This window comes from Cupressus sempervirens, chromosome 2 (assembly GCF_028749045.1).
Source record: "Cupressus sempervirens isolate cs-2001-9-10 chromosome 2, ASM2874904v1, whole genome shotgun sequence".
Classification (NCBI taxonomy): Eukaryota; Viridiplantae; Streptophyta; class Pinopsida; order Cupressales; family Cupressaceae; genus Cupressus; species Cupressus sempervirens.
In genome coordinates, this window is record NC_143119.1 from 770,247,663 (window position 1) to 770,275,472 (window position 27,810).

Genomic DNA, 27,810 nt, shown 5'->3' on the forward strand with positions numbered 1-27,810 from the left:
TATTGATTGTTTAGATAATAACTATAATATAATTTTAATTCCAACATTAATTATAAATTAATTTTAATAATTTATTTAATTTAAACCTTTTACAAAAGAAGAAATCAAATTAGCTCTTTTTAAGCTTAGCCCAGATAAATCTCCAGGGCCCGTTTCCAAGCCTTTTTCTTCCAAAAATGCTAGGAAATCTTAGGGGAAGAATTATGGAAAGCAATAGAGGCAACTAAAAATGGGGGAATCAATCTTAACTAAAATTAATCATACCTTTTTAGCATTAATACCAAAAAAAGTTTTGTCAAAGTCACCAACAGATTTTTGCCCCATAGCATTATGTAATAGAATATATAAAATTTATTCTAAAGCAATAGCAAATAGGATTAAAACTTTTCTTCCAAAAATTATCTCAGAAGAACAAACTAGGCTTGTACCTGATAAATCAATTCTCGATGGAATATCCATCATTTAGGAAACTATACATTCAATAGTTAAAAACAAAGAAGCTTGTATGTTTATGAAGTTAGATATACAAAAAGCATATGAAGCAGTAGATTGGAGGTTTTTATGTAAATGCCTATAAAAGTTTGGATTTTCCAAACAATGGATAAATATAGTTTTTAACTATATATCTACTCCAAAAATCTCACTACTTATTAATGGTACTCTTGAAGGCTTCTTCAAGATTTCAAGGGATATCTGATAAGGAGATCCCATGTCACCTTTTCTTTTTATAATTATGGTAGAAGCATTTAGTAGAGCTATTCAAAAGGCACAAGGTGTAGGATTTGTTCCAAACATCACCCATCAATAGTTTGTTGATGATACCATTCTTCCAGGAATTAGTTCGAAGGAAGAAATCAAAGGTTTTAAACAAATTATATTGGATTATTCAGCAGCATCGGGACAAAAGGTTAATGAAGTAAAATCAGAAATTTTCTTTTTAAACACACCAAGGACATGGAGGAATATATATGGAATTATATGGGATACAAAAAGAATAACTTTCCATGTAAATATTTAAGGATATACTTAGAAAAAGGAGTTAGGAGTAAAAAATGTTGGGACAATATATTGGAAAGAGTAGAAAAACAAATAGAATCATGAAAAGGAAAATGGCTAACTAAAGTTAGGAGAGTAACAAAAATTAAATATGTTCTATCAGCTATTCCTACTTATCCTCTATCTTGCCTTCCGCTACTAAATAATGTTAATAAAAAATTGGAAGCAAAACTTAGAAATTTTTTCTGGAGTGGAATAGAAGAGAAAAAGAAAACAAGCACTAATAAAATAAAATAAGATATGTAGGCCTAAGAATAAAGGAGGATTGGGCATTAAAAATCTCAGTTGGCAAAATGAGGCATTAGGAGCAAAGCTATTACGATGCTTATATAAGAAAAAAGATTTTTTTTTTTAAGGGCAAAAATACTTTATAATAAATATCTTAATCCATTAGATCCTTCCTCTCTCTTTAGAATTAGAAATCTACCAAGAGGTTCAGAAAATTAGAACTTTATGATGAAATTTAGGCCTCTGGTCAGCAAATATCTTACTTGGGATTCAGGTAGAGGTGATGAGACTTTATTTTGGGATGATTCATGGGATGGTCAACCCTCGATTATTAATTCTGGAATATCCAGAAACAACATCAATGTCATTACTGATATTTGGGGATCCAAAGTTTCTAATGCCAAAACACTTATCAGGATTGATGAGACTGAGACTTGGGTATGGAAATCTTTGGATAATATTAATATTCCAAGTATAGATAAAACTATCCTTGAAAATATCCTTAAGGGTAGATCTGTGACTCGCAATAATTGAGTAGATAAACTCATCTAGGGAGCATCTAATGATGGAATATACAAAGTTAAGCTAGGATATGATCTTATAATTAACTCATAAAGATGGGATAATATTTCTATACCCTTGGATCTATGATGGGATTCAGCATGCCTGCCTAAGGTTGGTATCTTTCTTTGGGCAGCAATTCAGCTGCGAATTCTTACAGCTGATAGATTCTCTAAAATGGGATTTGAAAGACCATCCAAATGAAGTCTATGCAAAAATGATTTTGAAGATATGGAGCATATTTTGTTTAAGTGCCCCTTTGCACAAGACTATTGGTATTGGGTTAAGAATAAATTGAATTGGACTTCCCCTTTACCTCAAGATATCGAGGGATTTCTTAGAGGTTGGCCAATTAAGAATAGGATAAGAGTCTATGAGAACTTATGGAATATTACATCTACAATCATTATGTGGGAAATATGGAAGGAAAGAAATAGATGAATATTTCAAAATTTAGAACTTTGTAAGATAACTTTTTTCAATAAAATCAAGGTACCTATCACAAAAGTTATGAATTGCCATCTCAAGAACACACCCAAGGTGGAAGGTACATTCTCAGCATGGGATGTGAATATGAGAAAAAATTGGCTTCATTTGATTAATCCTCCCTTAATTTATCTGAAAAAGGATAATATAGCTAGGAAAGAATGTAAATGGGTAGCACCTTCGATAGGATGGAAGAAATTAAACTTTAATGGAGCTTCTAGAGGGAATCTTGGGAAAGCAGGATTGGGTTGTATAGTTAGATTAGAAAATAGAGATTGGATATTAAAACGAGCTAAACCATTAGGTAATATAACTAATAATATAGCTAAATTAGAAGCATTAAAAGAAGGGTTAAAATTAAGCATAAAAAAGAATATTAAAAAGTTAATTATAGAAGGTGATTCACAAATTATCTTAAATGCAATTAGAAAATGACAAACACCAAATTGGATATTAAATGCTAAACTAGAAAGTGTACTTAATCTTATAGATCAATTTGAGGAGATTAGAATACAACATATTTATTGTGAAGGTAATTTAGAAGTTGATAAATTAGAAAATAAAGGAGTGGAGGGAGAAGACTTTATATATTTAGCATAACAGAATTAAGTAGAATACTAAGATTAGAGCAAAGGACAATTTAGTAGAAATATGACGCACCTTTATTAGAAGTAATTATTAGATAGACATTCATAGCAAGAAAATCTACTTACATTCATAAGACATTTGAGAAACAATCATGAAACATTAAGTATAGTCTCTTATAGTGTATCTCAATAATTCCACACATATATGAGTAGGCATCAATCAATGCTTAAAAACCCATGAGTCGCCATCTATTATTTAAGGCTTAGAATACTAAATCTTTTTACGGTTCTTCTTTCTTATCAAACCCCATTATTTCTCTGTGAGCATGGAGTCTGTTATTGCCCTCTTTCACACTCGAGAAGTGAGGACAATGGCACTCAAAGGGGTTGTCAAGTAGTAGAGATGGAATAGGATCCTTAACTCGGTAGATGATGTTTCTAGGTTTGCAATCTCCTAAGCAATTGGGGAGAGGTTGTTTAATTATTCTCCTCTTAAACTCATAAGTATACGATAAGAATAAGAAGAATCAATGAACATCTAATATTATGGAATTTAGTTAATATAATTTTGATTAATATATTCATTCGAACTAGATAAGGACCTTGAATATCTAATCCACTCTAAGTATAAACTGTAAACTGATTAGGTAACGGGATGAGATTCTATAAAGATTCAGATAAAGCATATTATAAAATCTTCTTATTAACTCTATTGGTACAAGTTAGGATTCTTATTGTATGAAGAGTCTCTTAGTATGTCGATTGGTCTCTTTACTCCTTCCATTTTTATGATCACATTGAATTGGTACTAATCCCGTTTTGGAAGATAGTTGTATTTTGTCATGCAAATGGCAGATGGATTAATTCTTCATGGTAGGATCTTTGCTAAATTTTGTTTGGAACCTTGCCTCTTTCCAATTTTATGTCCCCTTTTCAAAGGATGTCTATATGTTATTACTTGCTTAATCAAATTTTGTATTAACATGTATGAAGCTTCATATAAACTAAGGTATGCCCCTTTTATACCATATAATATAAGACTTTGGTCCTGGGCAAGACTAGAGGCTTTCTTGCTCCGTTCTTTCCTACCATTGCCCGCTTGAACAAAAAATTCTTGTAAATTTAATTTAATTTATTCAATATAATACAAGGCTTCAGTCATTTACTAATCAAAGAAAAGTAAAATAGATGTGTTGAAAGTTATTGTTGAATTTTTTATTTTATTTTTAATATATTGTATTATTGATTTTTTTTATTTAATTTTTGAATAAAATATAGTTAAGTATAGTTATGTGAGATAGTTGAGAATAATAGTGTTTTTAATTTATTTATTTGTTTATTTTTGACAATTAACAATAAAGTAGGTAGAAATATTTGAAATAACATTACACAAGAAATATGTGGAAACCCCAGAATTGGTGGAAAACCACACTGAGAAATGATGTTATACTTCAGAGCACCAACTTCAACAGAAGCACAAACTTTTCAAACTGAGCACCAACTCAGCATCCTTGAGGCACTAAACATGAATGCCATAAATACAAAATGCAACTGATTTACAAATCACAAAAATCACTCTTCAAAACATCTGAAATTTGTTACTTGAAGTTTTGCTTCTGGATTTGATTGTGTGTGCTTTTTTAGCATCGTAAGAGAAAACACACACAACCGAATCCAGAAACAAAATTTCATGACAAATGGATTGTGAAAATCTGATAATGCTAAAATCAGTACTATCAATTGTAATGTCCCCTTTTTAGCATTCATAGCAAATAAATATCAAAATTTAAGAAATATGTCAATTAGAATAAAATAATTAAATATAATTTGTACATATATATATATATATATAATTTAAAATTTATTATAAAAGAAAAGTAAAATAGATGTGTTGAAAGTTATTGTTGAATTTTTTATTTTATTTTTAATATATTGTATTATTGATTTTTTTAATTTAATTTTTGAATGAAATATAGTTAAGTATAGTTATGTGAGATAGTTGAGAATAATCGTGTTTTTAATTTATTTATTTGTTTATTTTTGACAATTAACAATAAAGTAGGTAGAAATATTTGAAATAACATTTACATCATGTTCAAATAAATATCAAAATTTAAGAAATATGTCAATTAGAATAAAATAATTAAATATAATTTGTACATAAGAATTAACTTATATAAAATTAGACCTAATATTTTGCCAAAAAGTGGCTCCTATAACACCAAATCAAATCTGAAGAAAAAATAAAAATTATAATATATTTAATTATAAATAAATAAACTTTAGAAATATTTGTTCAATAGAAAAATAATTAGAATGCAACAATATTTACCAACCATAAAGAAAGCATAAAAAGAAAATGCTCTCTGTTCATCTTAAGAATAGATCATTTAATGTCATCGGAAATATTGATGAAAAATTAATAACACAATTCAATTCAAACAACATTCAAAATATATGTATATATTTTTAATTAATATCAATGAAAAATATATTCTAATAAAAACATAGCACTCAGAAAAAGCAGATTGACATTATGAATATTCATATAGATCCATTTAGTTATTGAACCAAGGTAATGAAAAAGTTCATTGGTTTTGTATGAGAAAAGGGATTGGAAGGTTAAATTTGCTTGAATGAATGCCCTTTCAATTCACTAGGATACAAATGAACTTTTTTGTTTATTTATGCTTGTCAAAATCTTTCACCTCTAACAATCCAACCAAAAAACCAGCATATATATAGAACATGATGTGCCATGATTTTTAGCCCCGTGACTTGTTTAAAATATGTATAGTACCCTAGAAAGCTGTGTTGGAAACCCAAAAAAACCTTCATCAGAAGCACCTAAAGTTGGGCATGATGATTTGTAGCAGAGTATAGAGGAGTTACAGTTGAATTCAGCCCTTCAATGGAGGAGTTAACAGTGGAAGTTTGCAAGTCACATTCGCCATAGTCAAAAGATGGATAAAGACAACTGAAGATATCAATATGAGATTGATCCCCTGAAAAAGTAGAATCAATGGGAATGGGCCCTTCCATTGTGCAAGGCTCCATAGAAGCTTGGGATATTCCCAAACTTTCTATTACATAATCTCCTTTGTAGTTATAGCCTTCCTTTGTAAGTGATCCATATGAAGGAACCTTGGGCAATTCTTCAATGGCGGGCTTGCATTTTTCAATAAGCCATTCAAGGGCTTTACTGGGCTGATCAAATCCAAGTCTATCTTGTACAAGAAAGAATTTGATGGCTGTTTCAAAAGACAATCTTATTCTTCTATCTCTCAATCCTCTTGAAGTGGCCACCTTGGTGTGCCCATCTTTGCTTGCTGAAGGATGGAGAACACTGTAGGCCTTAAGCATCTCCCTTGGACTTATTTTCACAGCCTTTTTCAGACTTCTTCTATGCCCATTCTTTTTCTCAGCCTGAAGTTGCAAGGGCTTGCTATGGATTGTTTTCATTGATTCCAAGTGTTGAGACACATGAGGCTCATCATGAACACCAACTCCAAGATCTTGATCATGTTTAAAGCTCTCAAGGTATTTGGTCGTGCTTTCATTAAGTGCTGAAGAAGTTGGAGGAGAGAAGTTCTCACCATATATATGTAGCCCACAATAATCTTCATAAATGATGGCATCATCAAAACAGTCAAATTCAGAGTTTGCCAAAATGGAGGGGGTTTGGTCATCTGTACCAAAAAAACAATTCTGTAGCTCTTCACTTGCAATATCACTATCCATTTGCATAGCGTTCATGTCAGGTAAGATATTGCAATCTCAGGAACTGGTCTGCAAGCTATTTGTTACATCTGTTAGGCATATTATCATAAAAATAAAAAAAATCTATAAAAAGAAGTAAATGATCTATCTCTCTATATGTAGAAAAGCATGAAAAATAAGAGATATCAGATTTTTACAATTCATTATAATTATTCATAACAAATTTTTGGATTTTGGATTTGATTGTGAGCTTATTTTTAGCATCGATGTTTTAGATTATACTCTGTGATCCATCATCATATTTTTTCTTCTGTTACATTTCTTGTTCACTTTCATTCTGATGATAGAACACTGAAACGTTGATACTAAAAATACACACAATCGAATCCAAACAACTGTTAAGAATAAGCATGAAAGATACCTTGTCTTAGCAAGTCTTCCCTTGTGCTCAACTGTTTCCTGAAATGGTCATAAAACCAACTTTGTAAGCATGCTCAGAGATGGATTTTTAAGCTTGAAAAGAACTAAAAAATTGATTGCATGTAATCCATAACTTGCCTCTTAAACCACCAAGCAAATCCAAGCTCTTTGCAGCGATAAATGCAGAAGTATTTCCTTTGCTTACAAAGGAATCATTATAAATAGAAGTGGGTTGTATTTTTTTCACACCATATGGCCTGATGGGCAATATTTGTGGTATAGGAAGGACGTTCCAAATATAAATGCAAGGGAGCTTTTTTCAGCAGTTATGTTGGGTACGCCTTTGAAAGAAATGTGTGCACTGAAAAGCAGAAACATAAGTGGCACATACTTTTCCTACAACACTGATATCTTATCTTGAATAAGCAGGAGTATAATAATGAGACCCCACTTTTGTCTGCTGACAAGATGTCGCCCCATCATTGCATATGTGCATTCATTTCTTTTTATGCCGACTCTTCCATATCCAACTCATGTGAAAAAGTGGAGTTTTTCTTATGTCAATCGACATCACCATCTTTCACTTCTATTTTTCTGACTTCTCGAGCTGGCACATTGTTTGTTTCCGCTGTCATGGATCAGATTGATACGTCATTTCAAAACTATCAATCCCATCATCATAACAGTTGCCTAGCTCTTCTGTTTTGAACTCTAGGAAATTAATTGCAAAAAGAACTTGTCGTCACAAGGAGAAGGCTGCTTCTAGGGATGCAGTTTCCTGGCATTTCATTATAAAAGTATTGTCTCAGGTACAACTCTAATGGTTTTGTGGAGGAGCGGGTTGTTTTCTGTCACCTCCAAGGAGACACTAATTTAGTTCATGAAAATTTCTTCAATAAAAAATGTTTTGGAGGAAATTGTTAGGGGAAGAGATCTGGTAATCATTCATTCTAACTTCCTATATCTAGAACTCTTAATCTGTACATTGAAATTTGTCAAGTTTTTTTGGTGACTGAAGAGCTTAAAGCTAAGATTTAGGTGTTTCCACATTTATGAAGCTCTATGTAGAGGCCGCAGAGTGTGAAGGGATTCAAAAAAATGTCATTTCAAAACATTCATCCAATACCTCTTATGTTCACCTCCCAATAGCTGCTTACAAAAAAAATAATACTTTGGCACAAATGGACCAATCAGCAACTGAGAAAGCTAAACAATGATTGAAACTATTAGTACATGTATGATCGACTATTAGTGCATGTGTTATCGACTATTAGCACATGTTTTATCATTTTCTAGAGCTTTCTATGAGCGATTATTAGAGGTCTATAACAATATTGTATTGGTCATTGGACCCTCCACTAGCTACTAGATCTGTTCCCCTATGCCATTTTATACAGAAGAAAAAGAAATTTATGTTTTTATAAAGTTATTTTAGGTTGAGGTTCAAATTTAATGGTTGTATGGTTGTATTCAAGTATTCTAAGTATTCTCATATTATTAAGTGCAATTAGTGAGAATAGTAGTATAATATAAAAGCCTACATGTAGAAGACAAAGACATTGGCGTCGACGTATTCCCACTAATTTCCATAAATAAGAAACGCTGCAATGCACCCAAGTTCTTGCCAAATGCTAGCAAAATTGTTTTGTTATAATAGTAAAATACACCAAATAATTGTAAGTATATGTACAAGCAATCATAAAAATGTGGACAAAGTTTAAAGCATTTTTATAGAGTTTCCATATGGTGCTCAAATCAAATTAGGGTTAGATACCTCTTCTACTATTTTTGCATTTTGATATTTATTTGGTCTTCATTAACAAGAAGAACAAAGTACTTGCATTTCAAATACTTATCTTGGTTTATACAAAAAATAACAAAGTACTTGTATATCAAATTTATATATTTAATGGGAAGAATTTTGCAAAGAAGAAGAAAAAATAAACTTAAGTATCCATAAGCTAGTTCTACTAGACGATTGTATAAAATTTCTTTGATATATCTTTGCTTAGATTCAATAGCTTATAAAAGGAGCATAACCACATGTTTATGAGAAAAGTAAGCCTAAGTTCACTTTAAATCTTTATAAAATTTAATATTTATTACCTTTTGACTTACCAACTTCATCTCTACAAAATCTTGGGTTTAGAGGATTTGAACTATTGTTAGTTAAATTATTCCAATGGAATACCTAGATATCACCTATGAATTTCCAATCCTAATTTACATGACATTTGATCATTTGAAGGAAATTTTACCTTCCTTTAAACAAAGAAATGAAAATGTCCACAAGGGATTGCTCTAGAGCCTATGTACAAAGCATATCCATTTGATGATTTTCAATCATTAACAAACCTTAGTCAATTGGTATGAGCAAGGACACATTTACAAGTTGTCATTTCTTCTTCTAAATGATTTGGATTTCTCTATATTGTATCATGAAGTTGGAAATATGATTTGATTTCAATGCATATTTTCAATATAAATGGTGTTTGAATCCAATTGTTTGTACATTGATTTATATATTTATACCCATTTACAATGTATTAAGCCCTATTATTCTTTTTTGGTAAATTAAAATAAACATTTTGACAAACTAAATTGTAACTCAAATAGATAAAGATTCTATCATGTTGGAGAGAGAATTCATAATTTGTGTCTTGAAATATAAATGGTGTTCCAAATCAATTGCTTGTATAGTAATTTATTTACCTTAATCTTGTGTACTCTATTAAGGCACACTTCACTAAATTGAAATACAATCAAACAAATAATATTAACAATCTTAAAAATATTAAAAGAACAAAACCATTTTATTTAATGAAGAACCAAAGCTCGTGGTCAATGGTAAAAATTATAGACTATAATTCAATCTAAGATTAATTCTAAAATAAATTAAAATAATTTAATAAAATAAGTAAACAAAGATCGTGTATATTGAAAATATACATACATACATATAAATTATTAATAAAATAAAAATAATAAATTATTAAAAATATAAACTTCAAATTAAGAAGTATACTTATAAGATTTATGAAAAGAAAGAAATATCAATAAAGTAAAATAATTCTTAAGGGTCCTCATTCATGGGGCTCAACAAAACAATTTCCTTGGATCCTAAAAGTGAGAAGAGTTAGAAGGCTCCCATGTTGGGAGGGATCAAGATCAACTTTGATGGCACTTCATCGAGCAACCTAAGCATGAGTAGTGCAGGATTTGTCACACAAAATCATGACAAAGTTTTTTTGGGTTCTAAATTGCTCTTATTGGGGATCACTACAAACAATGATAATGAGCTTAGAGTTATGCTAATGGGGGTGAATCTTGCAATCAATTTGAGAGTAGAAAAATTACACTAGAGTGATGATTTTTCCTCATAATAAAAGTGATTAAACATAAATCACTCGACATGGAAGCTTCAAAAAAGGGTTGATGAGATATGGGGCTTGTGGAGAAATTTTCATATTTCCAAATCAAATACATTTATAAAGAAGGCAGTAATGTGACATATGGTAACAAATAATGCATCAAATGCATTGTCATGGATGCGTTATGTCAACCTCAAAGAGAAATAGTATTCAAACGCTTACTCATTAGAAAAATGACATGTAAATTCAACATGCTTTTTTTATGTATGGGAAATGAATTGGAGCCTAGGGATCAAGGATGTTTAAGAATGATTGGTGTGACATTTAGGGTTCATTTGGTTGCGAGAATAAGAATATCATGGGAATAGGAATATGTATTCTAGAATTGTTTTTTGATAAGATAAACAGGCATTGAAGGGACCCTGAAACCCTTTACAAATCAAGATTTTTCAATGAAGCCCAAACCAAACAAATTATAGTCCTAAGGAAGAATGGGTCACAAAACAGAAGTGACCAGAGTGGCATCACAAATAAAACAGTACACATCAGCCACACAACCAAGTTTTGAAGGGTGCTTGAAACCCTATATGAGTCAACAAAGGAGAAACAAGTCACCCAACAAAAGGTGACCATTGTGGCAAAACAAAAAACATGACAATAATAGCCACAACAATAGGTTTTTATCGGGCTCCTAAAACCCCAAAATGAAACACACTACCAAGAGAAAAAGGCCAAAAGAGCCAGGGAACAACTGGCCAAAAGCCAGTTGTTCTAGAATTGTTATTCTAGAATAGAAAATAAGAATACATATTCCTATTCTTGTTTGGTTTTGTTGGAATTTGATGGGGAATTCACAGACCCAAAAATTTATGTTTTCTAAAATAAATAAAATTGAAATAGGAATACGTGTTCCAATTCCACCTATTTAGGTAGAATTGCAAATGCTCATTTTTGGGCCACAATTGGAATATGCATTCCTATTCACAATTCTGAAATGGTGCACCCAAATGGAGAATTTGAAATTTTAAGAATTTACATATGCCTATTCCACTCATATTCCCACTGCCAAACGAACCCTTAGGGATTAAGCTATCAAACCTTTTGCATGTGGTTCCTCCTACCTCACTTGTGTCCAATCGTGCTTAGTTGAGTGTCACACGGAACACAAACATTTGTTGGCCAAGTTGGACAACCTCACCTTAGGCAAATTTAGTAATGACAAAGTATTATCAGTGGCATTTTATAACGGCACCGACTATCCTCTAGACAAAATGCACCAAATTTTAAAAAACAAAACTCATGTCTCTAAATATGCAATGATTTTTTCAAAAAAAAAAAAAAAAATTAATTACAAAAGATGCAGAGATCATGAAGAACAAATGGTGAAAATTTTAGGAAAATCTATTGTATTTTTTTATTTTTTGAATTTTGGTCAAAGGTGCATTTTGACTGGAGGATAGTCCTTTTATATCGAAGTGTATGAGTCATAATTATAAATGGCTTTTGAGAATAAAGGTTCATCTTTTCCTTTTTAATAGATCATTCTTGCAATAGTGACCAATGTCTCTAGTACCTTTTGTTGGTTAAGAGTGGTAATGATAGCAATAAACACACCAATTCATCATCTAAGAATGAAGTAAAAATTGCATTCCTTGGTGAATGCACAAACAATAAGCTCTGGCATATCTTTTTTGGAATAACTAATGCATATGTCTTGAAGTATGCGTTTGATGGTGATTGAATCAATTATTGTATTGTCATTGATGTTAACTTGATAAGTAGTTATGAGTTATTTACTATGAATGATGCAATGTGAGGCAAGAGAATCCCCAAAAGGAGATGTCCAATCCCCTAACAAATAACCACACATTGAAATTATAACAATAACATAGAGATTTAGATCTATAACAACGTCAATTCTTATTATAGAATCATAAGATTGACATCCAACATGCCTGACTATAAGGCCTTCCAGGTTACAGCCAAATACAAAGCAATTACAATAGTAATTATGCAAGACCTCGCAAGATTCAACTCCTAGCTATCCTAGACCCACAATCTAGTAGAAAACCCCAAGAAGAATCTAAACTTGTGCTCATAATCCTCCAAGCAACCTTCTTATTTCTCAAGCCCACACTCGGTGACTAGCTCTGCTATACTTTTCTCATCTCAACTACTCCATGTTCAACTGAATCCATTGATGTCTCAAGACAAGATAAGATCCCCCTACTTATACTAAACCAAGCCACAAGTCAGCCCAACAATTGTTATACTAAATAAACTCTCAAGCCACAAGTCAACTTGCTACAAATATTAAAAACATGGAATAACTAAATACTTCAAACAAGCCCCAAGTATACAATGCAGAACTAACTCAAATGACACCATAGAGTACATTCCTTTAGGTATAGGTCCACGTGCCATCCATTGATCCAAATCCAAGAGTGCACATGTCAACTCCCTCAAATAAAAGCTCGCGAATACAATCTCCAATTTTTGCTAGTAAATCAAGAACACATGACCAATGGTCACCAAAACGGCTCTAACTTCAAGACAATTACTCCATTCATCATTTTCACTTAGGAAAAAGCTCCCTAATATGTCTCGAACATATGCCCAGTTGCACAAGCCATAGGTCCACAAAATTCAAGCTTGATGTTCCTACATCAAAATGAAGTAGGTGAAAAATCAAGTGTGTGGTTGATTTGTGTCATTAGTTAGAGTGCGCAGTTGGCATAAGAGACTTAGAGATGCTTCTAGCTTCTATATATGTAATTTTATGTACTGCACATAAGTATTGAATGAGTTATGATTGATTCATGTGAGAGCTCAATTGGGTTGTTTAGTTTATAATAGAAAATGAATGATTTGATTGGTTTATCAAATTTATGATGGTTTAAGTGATGAAAATTGAGATTTATGATGCTAACTAAGTTATTACATCATGGTCAGAGATGTGTTTGATTTGGTTTATAGGAAGACATGTTTTGGATCGACTGAAGATAGTTGTGAAAGGAAAATGAAGAACAAGTTGAATACTTGTGTTTGATCTTGAATTGGTAACATGTAGGTTATTTTTAGTAGATATTTAACAATAGTGAGTTGGTTGATGACATGGAAATGATGTGGAATCAATAAGTTTTCATGGATCAGCTATACATTGGAAATTGTGATGGAATTTCTTGAAAGTGTGTGTTCATTGGGACAAGTGATATTGACATATGTTCTTTGTTAGATTAATGGGTGATTCAAGTGGTTGATCATGTGGTACCAGCTGATATAAATTATGGTTCGATAATTTATTTTGATCAAGCTATGGTTGATTTCAAGTGTAAGAAATTTAGGTTAAGATGTTGATTTGATCAAATATTGAGAAGTATATTTATACCAGTAGAATGTTATTTTATAAAGAGATCAATGAGAGTGTGTGTAATCGAGGTTGTATGATCAAGCTAGTAGTTGAATGTCTACAAGGAGATAAAAAATGGTGAACTAAAAATGATCTATCCAAGAAATATTGAAGTTTTATTTCTCATATCACTCTTCTTGGATAATCCTAATAGGTTCTCAAGGTAAATATCTCTAACAATGTCACTTCTAATAGGGTGAGTGGGATTTGAAGTTAATTGCTTTAATATTGTGGCCCATTCATTTAAGTTATAAAATCCTTTAACAAGGTTACTCCTAACAAAGGAAATAACTTAACAGGTCTGAGGAAAATCACTTAACCAGGTGACTCCAATCAAGGTTTTCTCTTAACTAACATGATTGTAAGCTTCTAAAATGGCCAAGCCTTTAACATAGCACATTTCAAAAGAGTGCAAAATACTTGTGGTATCAATTCCCATAGTTATTTTTTCCCCTCTGACTAAGGGTTTCCATGATAAAAATCTTGATTCTGTTGTGTTACTTGTGTGGCTACTTTTATGAGTTGCTTTATGGTTAGTTTCACAAGTTAACATGAAAAATGAAATGATGAATTATTAGATAGTAGATATGATATTGGTTAATCAATTTTATGAAGTTTCACTAAAGTTTGAAGTTAGTGGGTTATTTATTCACACACCCCTCCCCTCTCCCCTCCCCCCAATAATATTGGCCCTTGAATATATTAACAATTGTTATCAAAACTTTGGTCCTCTTTATGGAAAGACTAATAGCTTGAGGAAAAGATCAAGATGGTGAATAAGGAAGGTTTGAAATTCTCTAAGGAGAACTTTTCAATTTGGTGTCATAGGATAGAGCTTTACATCAAAGGGATGGGACCATAATAGTGGGCGTGTGTGGAGATCAAATATACAAGACATGATGGGACTCTAAGTGTAGATGATCTAAAGTTGTCTACATAAAATATACAAATCTTGATTGCAATTCTAAGTACTTTATCTAATGCTAAATTTGTTGATATTTGTGGACTTAATACTGCATATGATGTTTGGGTTCAACTTAAGTTAGTATATGGTGCAGATTTTTATGTTCAAAAGGTTAGGGTTGAAAGCTTGAAAGGAAAGTATAATGACATAGAGATGGTACAAAGTGAGAATGTTGTTTGATGTGGTCATAGATTTAAAGAGGTAGTTGTTGCAATAAGAAATGTTGTTGGAACTATTGAAGATGATGTGGTGAGTAAAATTTTAAGGGCCTTGTTGCTTGTATATGCAATCAAAGTCTCTACAACCCATGAGCTAAGAACTTTTGAGAAAGTTTACATTGATTGGCTAATTAGCAAGCTTATTGTTTTTGAGATAAATTTATGACAATAGTATTCCTAAGGTTAAAGTTCCTTTCAAAGCCTCTTTAACATTGAATCTAGGAAGTAAAGGTAAGGAAATTGCTTGTCAGACTAGTCTTAGTGATCTTGATTTATTTTTTCTTGAAAAAAGAAAACAAGATGAATTTGAAGCTTCTATTTCAAAAAGATTACCTAGAGGTATCGCTAAGTATAAGGGAAAATTTTCATTAGTGTGTTTCTCATGCAAGAAGATTGGTCATATTGCTACAAGATGTTCTAATGCATATCAAAAAGAGAAAAGGAGAACATTCAAGGAAAAAGTGAAGAAATAATGCTATGTTGTAGTAGGTGAAGAAGAGATTGATGATAATGAATTTGATGACACTGATGGAGAAGAAGTTATCTTTTTTGTAGTAAAGGTAAATATTACTAATAGTGAGAAAGATCTTGTTTCAAATGTGGAACCAAATCCTAAGTGTGTGATTGACAATGGTTGTTCAAATCACATAATAGGTGATAGAAGCAAGTACATCAAGCTTAAAGATTTTGATGATGATGTTGTGATATTTGGCAACAATACTCCTTGTATGGTGAAAGGTAAATGATCTACTTATTTGAATTGAAAAAGTAATGTTAATGATGTCTAATTTGTTGCAAGTCTAAATCATAATTGTCTCAGTGTTGGTCAACTAACTGAAAAAGGATAACATTTTGATCTCAAAGGAAATGTGTGTAGGATTTTAGGAAGCTCAAGAGATTTGATTCCTATCAAGAGACAGACAAAAGGAAACTCATTCTATTTAAGCGCTACAGTTAATAGCTATTTATTTGTAAAGGTTGAAGATACATGGTTATGACATAGAAGGGGTTGTCATGTGAAATTTGATAGTTTGATAAAGATAAGCACAACTAATCATTTAGAGGATTGCATTCTTTAGTTCAACTAGACAGTGTTATGTACAAGGAACGTCAATTGGGTAAGTTGACAAGTACTACTTTTAGTAGCAAGTCCTTTTCATCTAAGAACATTTTAGATTTGGTGCATATTGATCTTTGTGAACCAATGAGTACTAGAAGTTATCATGGTGACAAGTATTTAATGTTGTTTGTTGATGACTATTCTAGAATGATGTAGGTGACTTTCTTGAGAGAAAAATATATAATTTTTTCATAAGTTTAATTTATTTAATGATTTGGTTAAAAAAGAAAGTGGAAGGAATCTCAAGTGTTTAAGATCTGACAGTGGTGGTGAGTACACTTCTTGGGAGTTTGTTGATTATTGTGACAGGGATGGAATTAAGAGATAGATGTCAGTTTTGAGGTCTCCTCAATAGAATCATATAGCCAAAAGGAGTAAGAGAACAGTTGTTGATGTTGTAAGAACAATGTTGTTGCAAGAAAATGTTGCAAAGAAATTTTGGAGAGAGAATATAAGTACTAAAATTTATACATAACTGAGTACAAGTCAAGAAAAGAATGAGTAAGACACGTTATGAACTATGATGTGGTCATACTCCTAGTGTAAATTATTTCACACTTTTTGGAAGAAAATGTTATGTCAAAAGAGATGATCTTATTGGAATGTTTGATGCAAAGAATGAACAAACATTCTTAGGTTATTTTATCAAGAGTAAAGCATACAAGTGGTGGAGCAAAAGAACTAACCAAATTATTGAAAAAGATAATGTGAAGTTCCCAAACATAGCTGAAGTGAATAATAATTCAAATAAGAAAGAAACACAAAAGGGTCAGTACATGATATTTGGACAACTGAAAGTGCAAGAAATAGTTGTGCAAAATATTGAAGAAAATGTAGAGATGCATTAGGCAATTAAAGAAGACGAACAAATTCCTAAACCAATAATACCAAGGTATGTCAAAATGATTCATTCTTCAAATACAATTCTTGGAGGTAAGGATGCAAGAGTGTTGACAAGAAGAAAGATTACTGATATGATTTCTGAATTTGAGCCTGCAACAATGAATGAAACTTTAAAAAGTGGTGGTTGGGTCAAAGAAATGGAAGAGAAACTTGATCAAATTAAAAAGAATGATACTTGGACTCTCGTTCCCAAAGCAAAGAACATGAATGTGATTGGTACCAAGTGGATCTTTAGGAATAAATTGAATAAAAAGGTACACTTGTCAGGAACAAAGCAATATTGATGTGCAAAGGATATGCTCAAAGGGAAGGTATGGATTATGGTGAGACTTTTGCACTGGTATCCAAAATTGAAGGTGTTAGAATGTTACTAGAATATGCAAGTTAAAAGAAGTTAAAAGTTTTCCAAATGGATGTCAAATCTTCTTTTTTGAATGGTGTATTGGAAGAAGTATACATTGAACAGCTAGATGGGTTTTCTTTATCAAAAGATGAAAATATAGTTTGCAAATTGAAAAAATATTTGTATGGATTGAAGCACACTCCAAGAGCATGGTATAAAAGGTTGCAATCATACTTACTTATGATTGATTGAACAAACGAACAAGTGAGTATAGGAATGTATATCTAAAATTGGAAGGTGATAGATTGTTGATTGTTGAAGTGTCTCTGGATGAAATTATCATTGGAGGTGATGATAACATGAGTATGGATTTTGTTGAAGAGATGAATAAAGAATTTGAAATGTAAATGATAAGTGAAATAAAATTCTTTATTGGGTTACATGTAGTGCAAAAGGAAGATGGATTTTCATTTGTCAGTCCAAATATGTTAAGGAAGTGTTGAAGACTCTTGGCATGGAAGATTCAAATTTAGTAGGTATAAATATGGTCATGAGATGTAAAATCTTTGAGAATGATACATCAAGTTTGGTAAATGAGACTCTTTATAGATGCATGATTGGAAAGTTTCATTACATTGTTCACAGTAGACTTGATATTGCTCATGCAATTGGGCTAGTTATAAGATTTTAGTCAAATGCAAAGGAAGCACATATGAAAGCATTGAAGAGGATATCCAAATATCTTAAAGGAATAATTGACTATGGTCTTTGGTATTCTCATACTGAAGACTTTGTTTTGAAAGTGTTTACTAATATAGATTTGGCAATAAATAATGTTGACAAGAAGAGCACAAGTGGTGGAGCATTATTTCTAGGAGGAAGACTTTTTTCTTGGGTAAGTAAAACAAAAAATTGCATATTTTAGTCAAAAATTAAAGTTGAATATGTTGTTTCCTCAAGTAATTATTCACAACTCATTTGGATCAAGCAATTCTTTGAAAGGATAAATGAAAAGGTAATTGGACCAATGAATATTTAATATGATAGTTCAACTGTTATTTACATATCAAAGAATCCGGTCCAACGTCCCAAGACAAGGCATATAGCAATTAAGTATCATTTTCTAAGAGCAAAGGTACATGAGAATAAAGTAAAAATTAACTATGTCACACCAACGAAGAAAGTTACATACATATTCACTAAGCCACTACCTAAGGAAGGTTTAGAGTATCTTAGAAGTAAGCTAGTCATTCCCCTATTGGATCGGAATTAAGATTTTACTACACCCATCAAATCACTAAACATAATATATATCTTTATGTGGGTTGATGAAATGAGGACTACTTCTAGATGGAAGTAAGTAGTTGGTTGGTTTGTCAAATAGTTTGTTGATCAAAAAGTTGTTGGAGATTCAAAGTATGATGGTTGACTCAGAAAAGAGTGAAGCACCTTTGGTGTTGTTATGAAAGGGGGAGAAGTACTATATAAAATAATAACAAGAAGATCACATGCCCAAAGGGAGAAGTATGAGAAGTACATATCATAGGTTGGATCAACTTGGGGAGAGAAATGAATTGTATCAGTTGTTGGTATGCCAATGTTTTTTGTATTGGTGATACTCAGTGATCTTGATATTATTTTATCATGATCTTGGTGTTTCTATTTTTGTTTGGTGTGTTGTCATCAGTGCTAAAGGGGAAGATTGTTGGCACAAATGAAGCAAATGTTTTGAAGCACATGTTTGACGGTGATTGAATCAGTTGTGTTGTCATTGATGTCAACTTGATAATTAGTTATAAATTGTTGTTTGGAAAGATAAGTTACTTACTATACATGAGACAAATAAAGTGTGTGATTTTATTTATATAATGAGTAAGAGTACATGGTTGTTATGAGAGACTTAGAGACATTTTTAGTTTTTGTATATGTAATTTCATATAATGTACATAAGTATTGAGTGAGCTATGATTGATTGAAGTGAGGCAATTCAATCGGGTTGGTTAGTTTACGAAAAATAACAAATAATTTGATTGGTTTATCAAATATGTGATGTTTCACTTGTATCTTGTGAATTCTTTAATGCATCTCTTTCACTAGCATCCTAATGATGGTCACACTATGATCGAAAATGTTGATTTAAAAAAACTCATACATAATCTAAATCAAAAGCCATTGGTTCAAAATTATAATGGATTGTGGAAAATTGATATCACTCGTTTATCAAATTTGTGATGTTTCAAGTGATGAAGTTCAAGATTTATGATGTCTACTAAATTATTGGATTATTGTCAGAGTTGTTTTTTATTTAGTTTACAAGAAGGCATGTTTTGGATCGATTAGAGATAGTTCTAAAAGGAAAATGAAGGATAGGTCGAATGTTTGTGTTTGATCTTGAACAAGTAACATGTAGCCCATTTATGGTAGATCTTTCACAATGGTGAGTTATTGGATGATGTGCCAATGATGTGGAATCAATAAGTTTTGATAGATCAATTGTACATTGTTAGTTGTGAAGATTTTTTTTGGAACTGTGTATATGCATTGGCCAAAGTGATATTGCTAGATGTTCTTTGTTGGATTCATATGTAATTCAAGTAGTTGCTCGTGCGGTACTAGTTGATGATGAATGAGGGCTTGGTAATACATTTTGGTCAATTTATGACCGATTTCAATTTGAACACATTTAGGTTAAGATGTTATATATATGTGTGTGTGTGTGTGTGTGTGTGTGTGTGTGTGTGTGTGTGTGTGTGTGTGTGTGTGTGTGTGTGTGTGTGTGTGTATGGTTATTTTGTAAAGAGATCATTGAGAGTGTGTATGATCGATAAGGGTTGTGCAATCAAGCTTGTAGTTGAATTTGTTGGTATCTCTAACCATTGTTGTCTATTAGTGTCAACCACATAGTCATTTACAAGACAAAGTCAGACAGTCATCACTGTGACCGATCTACTCCACATAGGCCAAGTCATGTACATAAACAACTATGTATTGAGCTCTACAGGACTCGAGTAAGTTTATGGTCACTGATTATTTTAATATGAGTCGAGATCAACAGTGACCAAGAAAGCTTCAAACATACAAGTGACGAGTGACATAGTGTGTCTCGAGAACTATATAGATCGAGCAACAACAATGTTGAGTGTTAGAGAATAGTAAAGGTCGAGCAATGCAAAGTTTACACAAAAGTTAGGAATGGAACAGATTTTGAGGTAACACGATTTCAAACCGACATGGAAGGAACATTTAATGTTTGTAGAGGTTTTTATAGAGAGTTTTATGTGTGAATGATGTGAATTATTCCTATGATTTTGTATCAATGAATTAGATCAAGAGACTATTATGGAACCATCTAGAAAACTCTTTATGAAACTAGTGTGCATGAGTGTGTATGCAAGATCAAGAATGAGAAAGAATGGAGAAGTGTATGCATGTGAACAAGGAGTAAAGTGAAGGATCAAGATCAAATCAGAAGACAATGAAGGGTTTTGTTATCACTTAATAGAGCAAGTGACCTATTCATAGCAATGAAGTGAAAGGGAAGGACAAGTAATATCATATCAGAGGAGAGGATCAATTAACAAGGAGAAAACTCAAAATCAACTTACAAAGAAAACTGAGAGTCAAGTGCTGAATCAATTTTAACTAACTTGAATCAAGGCAAATCCTTTAACAAAGTGGTCTTAACAAATCTTTGTAAAGTCTCCTAACATAGTTCTTACTTTGTTGTAAGTGTTAAATCCTCTAACAAGATGAGACCTAGCAGTCTCTTAAGCTTTTAACAAGGTAGACCCCTCACAAGGCAGATCATATTTTATGATCAAACATTGTAACCATAATAGGTTCACTTTATTACTGCAGTAGTGAAGATTTATGGGTGTCATCCCCACTCTAGTTTTACCTTCATCTTGGAGGGTTTCTAGGTGACAAATATTGTGTTATGTATTTATTTTCATACATGTGATAGATCAGATTTATATGTTACAACAAATTTACATTACAAGTTTTACATACACAAGTTTCCTGATAGATGTGAGTGAATTGGTGAAAAATCTTAAAGTGTTTGAGATTCTGATTCACCTCGCCTCCCCCCCCACCCTCTTAAACCTTGTTTATTCTATTTATACCTCCATTAGTCAACAATTTCTATGAGAGCATTGGTTCTCTAAGGAAGCTTAATAGCTTGGAGAATAGATCTGGAGATGGAGGTTTTCAAACTGGACAAGGTTATTAACAATCAGGTGAGTGACATCCAACTCATGCTATAGAAACTTGAGAAGGCAAGACAAGATCTGAAGGATTCCCTAAAAAAGAGAAAGGAAATTACCATCCAAATAAAACAATTTTCTTATGAAGAAGTTGAGACTAAAGGACTGTTGAACCCATCAATCCAAATGACAAAGCATTTGCTAATCTACTTGACAAGAACAAACTCTTGAATGAAGAAATAAGAGGATTGAAAAGAGAACATGAAATCCAATCAGTAAGACTATGTGAAGTAATTGAACAAATAAAAAGCTTAAGAAGATATGACTATGGCTAAAGAAGTTAAAAGGGTAATGGCTACCAAACTTGATGAAAGGATATCAAATGTGTAGAAGCTCACAAACTCACAACTGGACATGATGAATCAACTAATGCTTGCAAATAAAAAATTGAATCACAAGAATGTGGAAATTGAAAACCTCAAATCACAAAAAGACATATTGAAGAATGAATTGAAAACTAAGAAAGAATCTATGGATAAATTCAACAAACCTAAAGAGGCAATGAACTATTTTGAAGAACTTATGAAATCATCAAGTTGTTCTAATGAATCAGGATATTCATGCACAAAGAAAGGAGAATCATCTAGGAATAGAGAACTAAGGAATGCAAAGTCAAAGGAAAAACCAAGAAAGGAGAATCATCTAGGAATAGAGAACTAAGGAATGCAAAGTCAAAGGAAAAACCAACATGCTATCACTATGGGAAACTTGGTCATGCTACAATTATTTGTCGAAGAAAACATGGTATGCAAAATTCTAAACCTAAGTTTACTGGTTATTGTTTTTATACTATAAGAAATAAGGACATCAAATACATGAGTGTATGTCAAGACTGGGGAATACAACTACTACACCTAGATTCTAAGGATATTGCTATAACTCTCAAAAGTATGGGCATAGAGCACATGAATGTAGATCACAGATAAAATCTTACTAGACAAATCAAAGGAAGAATAATGCACCTAACAATGCATGTTCCAAATATCACAAGTTTGGACATCTAAGCAAGAATTGCAAGACTCAAGTACATTTAACAAATCAGACAAAAGGAAAAGGCACATGCAAAGTGGACATTGAGCAAGTGAGGAATAAAATGAACTAGAAATGGAAAAAGAGAACATAAGATGAAAATAGTGGAGCAAATGGAGCTGAGGTCACCCAATTCAATGGAGAAGGTGACCATGTCATCTCCAACTAAGCAAGAGAGGTATGTATGGAACTGTATACTTAATTGATATATCATATATTAGTTCATTACATAAATATGTGCCAAAAGTTCATACCTGCATATATAAAGATGTATAAGAACAAATTTATGAAGGATTGGCAAGCATTAGTAAAATTGTCTATGTTCACTGAGCGTTGCAACATAGACCAAGCACTTCAAAAGAGGAATGATAGAGACCGAATGGAATGGTAGAGACCAAGTGATATGGAAGAGACTAAGCTGTAAAGTAAAGACCTAGTTGAAAGGCATCAATATTGACTGAGACAGTTGGGTTTCAATTACCTAAGTACACAACATTAATGTAGACCTTAAATCAATCAAAAGAAGGTATATATAAAATTTTGAAGACTTTATATCATACCTTGCATTCAGATTTTCAAGAACAAAATGAGATTTGGCGATTTGAGCAATGAGTAAAAGATTTCACGAGTGATTTGGACTATAAGCTTGAATGTGTGGAGATCTAAACTATGCCAAATAATCCAGAGAAGGAAAGAACTTCAAGCCCTAATAGAGAAGATGGAAGCATCATCAACCACTAGAATAAGCCAAGAGGTTAGTAGAATTCAACTAGTGAAGAGTAGCACTTGTCCTCTGCCAAAGTTTTGTATTATTCCTGAAATTGCGATGAAAGGAGGCTCAATGGGTGTGTTATCTTTGATACCACCTAAAGGCATTATAATCCATGATGCTAGAAACTATTACATGTGTAAAATTGGAGAAGCAAGAGACTATGAGGTCATGGAAGCATATAAGGAGTTATGTGATGAAGATATTTTGAAAGATGATTTCAAAATTGTTAAAAGGAAAGGGTTAACTTATGCCCTAGGATTCCTGAGGAATTTCAAAATTGAATGGATTAAAGTTTTTTTGAGAAAAATTCATGAAATGGAGTATTGGTTACAGAATGGACCCATGGAAATTACAAAGAAAATGATTCGTACGGTTACAGGCTATGCAACCCTAGATAAGAAGAAAATCATGCAATGTTTGAGTTGAGAGGAAGTTGAGGCAAACATTGAAACCAATTGGAATGGATGTGGTTTGTCCATCAAAAATATTTCTGATCCACTAATTGAGTTTGCAGTGAGAATCATAGCTCACAAATTCTATCAATCAAGAAGATTGAATAGTGTATCTTGTACGGATGTGGATCAAGTGTGGAAGAATGTAATGAAAGATCATGAGTATGATCTTGCCGAGCTACAAAGGTGATGGGGACACAACCCAAGCACAGAATGAACATAACGAGAAAAGGGAAATTGTATTAACTGTGAAAATAAGCTAGTACATCCAGTACAGAGATAATAGACTTCAAAACATGCCCTAAGGGCTTACAATAGCACAAAACTAGAGATAATTTCTCCTTTTGATACCTCCTCTCAAACTCCACTCCGAACTGTCTTTTACAATGCCAGTAATGTCCTTAAATAGACCCCGGAGGGTTAAGGACTAGGAGTACATTCTAGAAAGTGCTAGTAGGCATCCACCGACCAAGTAGAAGGCTCCAGAAGTCGTGTTAGAAGTTGGTGCAAATCTAGAAGAATCCAAAAATAGTAACCAAACTTTCGAGAGGCATAACTTTTCAACCGTAGCTCCGATTGACGAACCGTTTACATTTTCGAAAAGCTCTCGAAGCGCTCTATAGCCCTATGGACAAGCCATGCTCATTCTCCATTTTTTAGCCCTTTTTGAGGTCATTTAATGCCCCTAACCTGACTTTGAAGCATTCTTAGGAGGTCTCTAGAAACTGAAAAACTACAATAACTTTCAAACCGTGGGGCCTTTTGACCTAATTCTTTTTTTGGAATGCTCTAAATTACAATTACATTCATCCAACCAATTTAAACCTTCTAATTCACCAAAATGATGGCTCAATTACATACTCCTTTTTTTTGGCATTTACACGTATCCCAAGGTGTTCAAATACTCTATCCTAGAACACTGATAGTGGAACTGTGAGAGTTGGAACCTTTATTTGACCCAAATGGGTATCCAGAAATGAAAACACATGAAACAGAAACTAAGTCTAAGTACATTTTTTTTTTTGGTGACACAGGATTGCCCTTATACCTCTGGATGCTCCTGCATCAAAAGGCTACAACTTGCAAAAAATATGTCATCCATAAGAAAAACAAAGAATTAAATGTGTAAGTTTGGATCCCTCATTATGTGTATTTTCTTTTATATACAAAAGTATTTTCCTGATATTGGTAATGTTGTATTGGAGCATTAGTGACAAGATATATTTTAAGAAAATTTTGAGCATTAGTGACTATAGAAAAATTAGTGACAAGACATATTAATGGGTACATTACTGAATTGGGAGAAAATTTTGAGAATATAATGGATAGTTATTTTCATGAATTTAGGCAAAGGATGAAAAGGAGAATGGGGATACCTGAAGAGCTGGTCACAAAGTATTACAGTGACATGTTTTTTTGTGGATGCAGACAACACTTTTGTATAGGCAGTAAAGCTGAGGAAGGCTTGGTTACAAAGTTTTGATTATGACATAGATAGTGATGTAGTAAGTGCAAACATTGAGGCACTACTAAAAGAAGAAATAGATACTTCAGCTGAACCTTTAGGTAGATATTAAGAAGATAAAGCAAGAATAATTTTTAAGTGTTAAGATTTCTTCTAAAGAAAAGAAAAGGAAGAAAATTATTGAAGACCTAGAAGCTAAGTTGGGCACCCTAGACAAAGGAAATGAACCATTACAATTGACATAAGGTATTGGTGAAGATGAGGAAAAAGACAATGGTGATGAGGAAGAGGAAGAAGAAGAAGGCAAAAAGGGAAAAATCCTAGTTGGTGTCATGCCACCAAGCAAAAAGGCTCCAAGAACAAAGAAGAAGCCAACAATGACATTCATCCCTCCTCCACCACCAAACAACCCAAGGATTAGGGCAACTGCTAGTGCCAAGCAATTTGCAAAGTAAACGGTAGTAGAGTCTACAAAGCCCAGTGCCCCCAAAACCAAAAAAAGGAGATTGATCAAAGGATCACTTAAAGGGCTATCTAAATCCATTGAAGAGGTATGTACAAGTCTACAAGGATCTTCATGATTATCTAACTTTAGATTTGTAAAGTATGATACATTAGACAATGTTGTTCAAACTAAGATTGAGGAGGCTATGGTGGATATGATTTCTTATCATAAGTTAGCACCTAGAAAAATTGAGAAAAGGATACCCAAGGATTTGTATGATAAACTACAAAGGAGATGGCAACAGGTTGAAGTAGTAGAGAAGCAGATAAGAACTGACTTAGAGTCATGCCTAATTTTTCCCGAGAGAAACAAGGCACAATTTTTGAATAGTATAGGAGTAGATTTGTTCCTAAGTATAGAATTTTTTTGATATTATAGAATAAAAAGGAAGTTGTACAATAGCAAAGTGAGTTGCTTTAGAAAAGTATTTTTGGGTTAACAACCAAGAAAGGAAAGATAGACATTATAAACATCGAGGATGATTACAATAGTGGAAAAATCTTAGGTGTATCAAGTCTATAAGGTAGCATGTCACCAGTACATGCCAACACTCCTGAAACTCCAAACGTTGAGCGGTCAAAGTTAACAGATACAGAGGTAGATGGTGAAGAGAAAGATAATAAGATTGTTTCAGCACCTCATATTGAGGAAAGAAAAGAATCAAATAAAGTTGAACAGAGTGTGACTATTGATATCTTGAGCACAAATGCACAAGCACTACCAAGTGGTGACACCCCTTCACCAACTCCTTCACAGACGAGAATAACAAAAGATGTTTCACTAGATATTGAAGTTAGTTTGGATGAAATCATTGAGATGCCACAATTGAACCTCACAAGTCTCACCTTGGAGAAAATAATTTTGCTACAAGAAGTTTTGGTGAAGAAGAAGAGATGACAAGAATGAAGAAGAGAGCTCAAGTAGAAGTGGGTACGACATGATATAAATCATATTTTTGTTGATGCTTTTGACATTCAAAATTTTGATGAAGATGCACCAATCATTAACTAGCTTGTAAATATAGTTGATCAAGTAAATGTTGGTAACATGGAGTCAAATGAGAAACTGATGGATTGGTCTGTGAGAAGAATTGAAACTAAGGTTGTGGACAAACTTTCCATAACCATTGTCGAGCATAAAGTGCAACTACAAGAGAGAGTATAGGCTATGCTAGAACTAATTTAGAAGGTACAACATTTGTACACATTTTTTTTAGAAGTGTCGAGATTTACAAATAACATTCAGACACAAATAAATCAAATTCAGGCTGAGATGAAGAGATCCAACAACATTATTATAGACTCAGCAGGATCAAGCATTGATCATTTCAATAATCTAGTGAATGCTTAAGGAACATTAGTTGAGCTTCAGAAAGCTGACAGTAATATGAGATCCAAATTGATCTCTATGCAGGCAATAATGATACCTCATTTGGAGGTCATGTAGAGAGAATTGAAAACAACCCAGGATCTTATCATAGTAGATCATAATCTTTTAGTGGATGATAGTTTAATTGATTTGGCTATAAGACTTCAACTATAGAATCATATTTTGGAGGTAGCAAGAGCCACATGGGATCATGCACTATCCATGATCATGAGAGCTCATAAGGAATTCATTGAGCAATATCGATTATTCTGACCCATTCAACCCCAACAGTAATGACATCAAGTGTTAAAAAACAAGGGGGAATAGGTATTGAAGGGGGAATTAGATTTGTTAAAACGAAACAAGGGAGAAATAGATGAATTTTTTATTCATTTTGATTGTTATTCATTGGCATTAGTCATAAGACTTAGGGGGAGAGTTCATTATCATATTGTATTGTACATACATACGTACGTACGTACGTACGTACGTGTGTGTGTGTGTGTATATATATATATATATATATATATATATATATATATATATATATATATATATATATATATAT

General features: G+C 32.5%; 1 protein-coding gene across 3 annotated transcripts; it reads right to left on the reverse strand.

Moving 5' to 3' along the window:
• Window positions 1-5,580: 5,580 nt before the first annotated feature.
• Window positions 5,581-7,447, reverse strand: LOC149575726 (uncharacterized). 3 transcript variants are annotated; one of them, XM_089815516.1, is made up of 3 exons: window positions 7,197-7,447; window positions 7,060-7,097; window positions 5,581-6,714 (listed from the first exon to the last, which is right to left on the reverse strand). In XM_089815516.1, the coding sequence occupies exon 3, from the start codon at window positions 6,672-6,674 to the stop codon at window positions 5,766-5,768; it is 909 nt and encodes a 302-aa protein (XP_089671642.1). In that variant the 5' UTR covers window positions 6,675-6,714; window positions 7,060-7,097; window positions 7,197-7,447; the 3' UTR covers window positions 5,581-5,765. The 3 variants fall into 3 exon arrangements, with proteins under 3 accessions (XP_089671642.1, XP_089671641.1, XP_089671640.1); XM_089815515.1 differs by having other exon boundaries at window positions 5,581-6,707; window positions 7,197-7,412; XM_089815514.1 differs by having other exon boundaries at window positions 5,581-6,727; window positions 7,197-7,412.
• Window positions 7,448-27,810: the final 20,363 nt, after the last annotated feature.

Coding starts and splice junctions, on each gene's coding strand:
- LOC149575726 (XM_089815516.1), bottom strand. CDS start 6,674: ATGAACGCTATGCAAATGGATAGTGATATTGCAAGTGAAGAGCTACAG.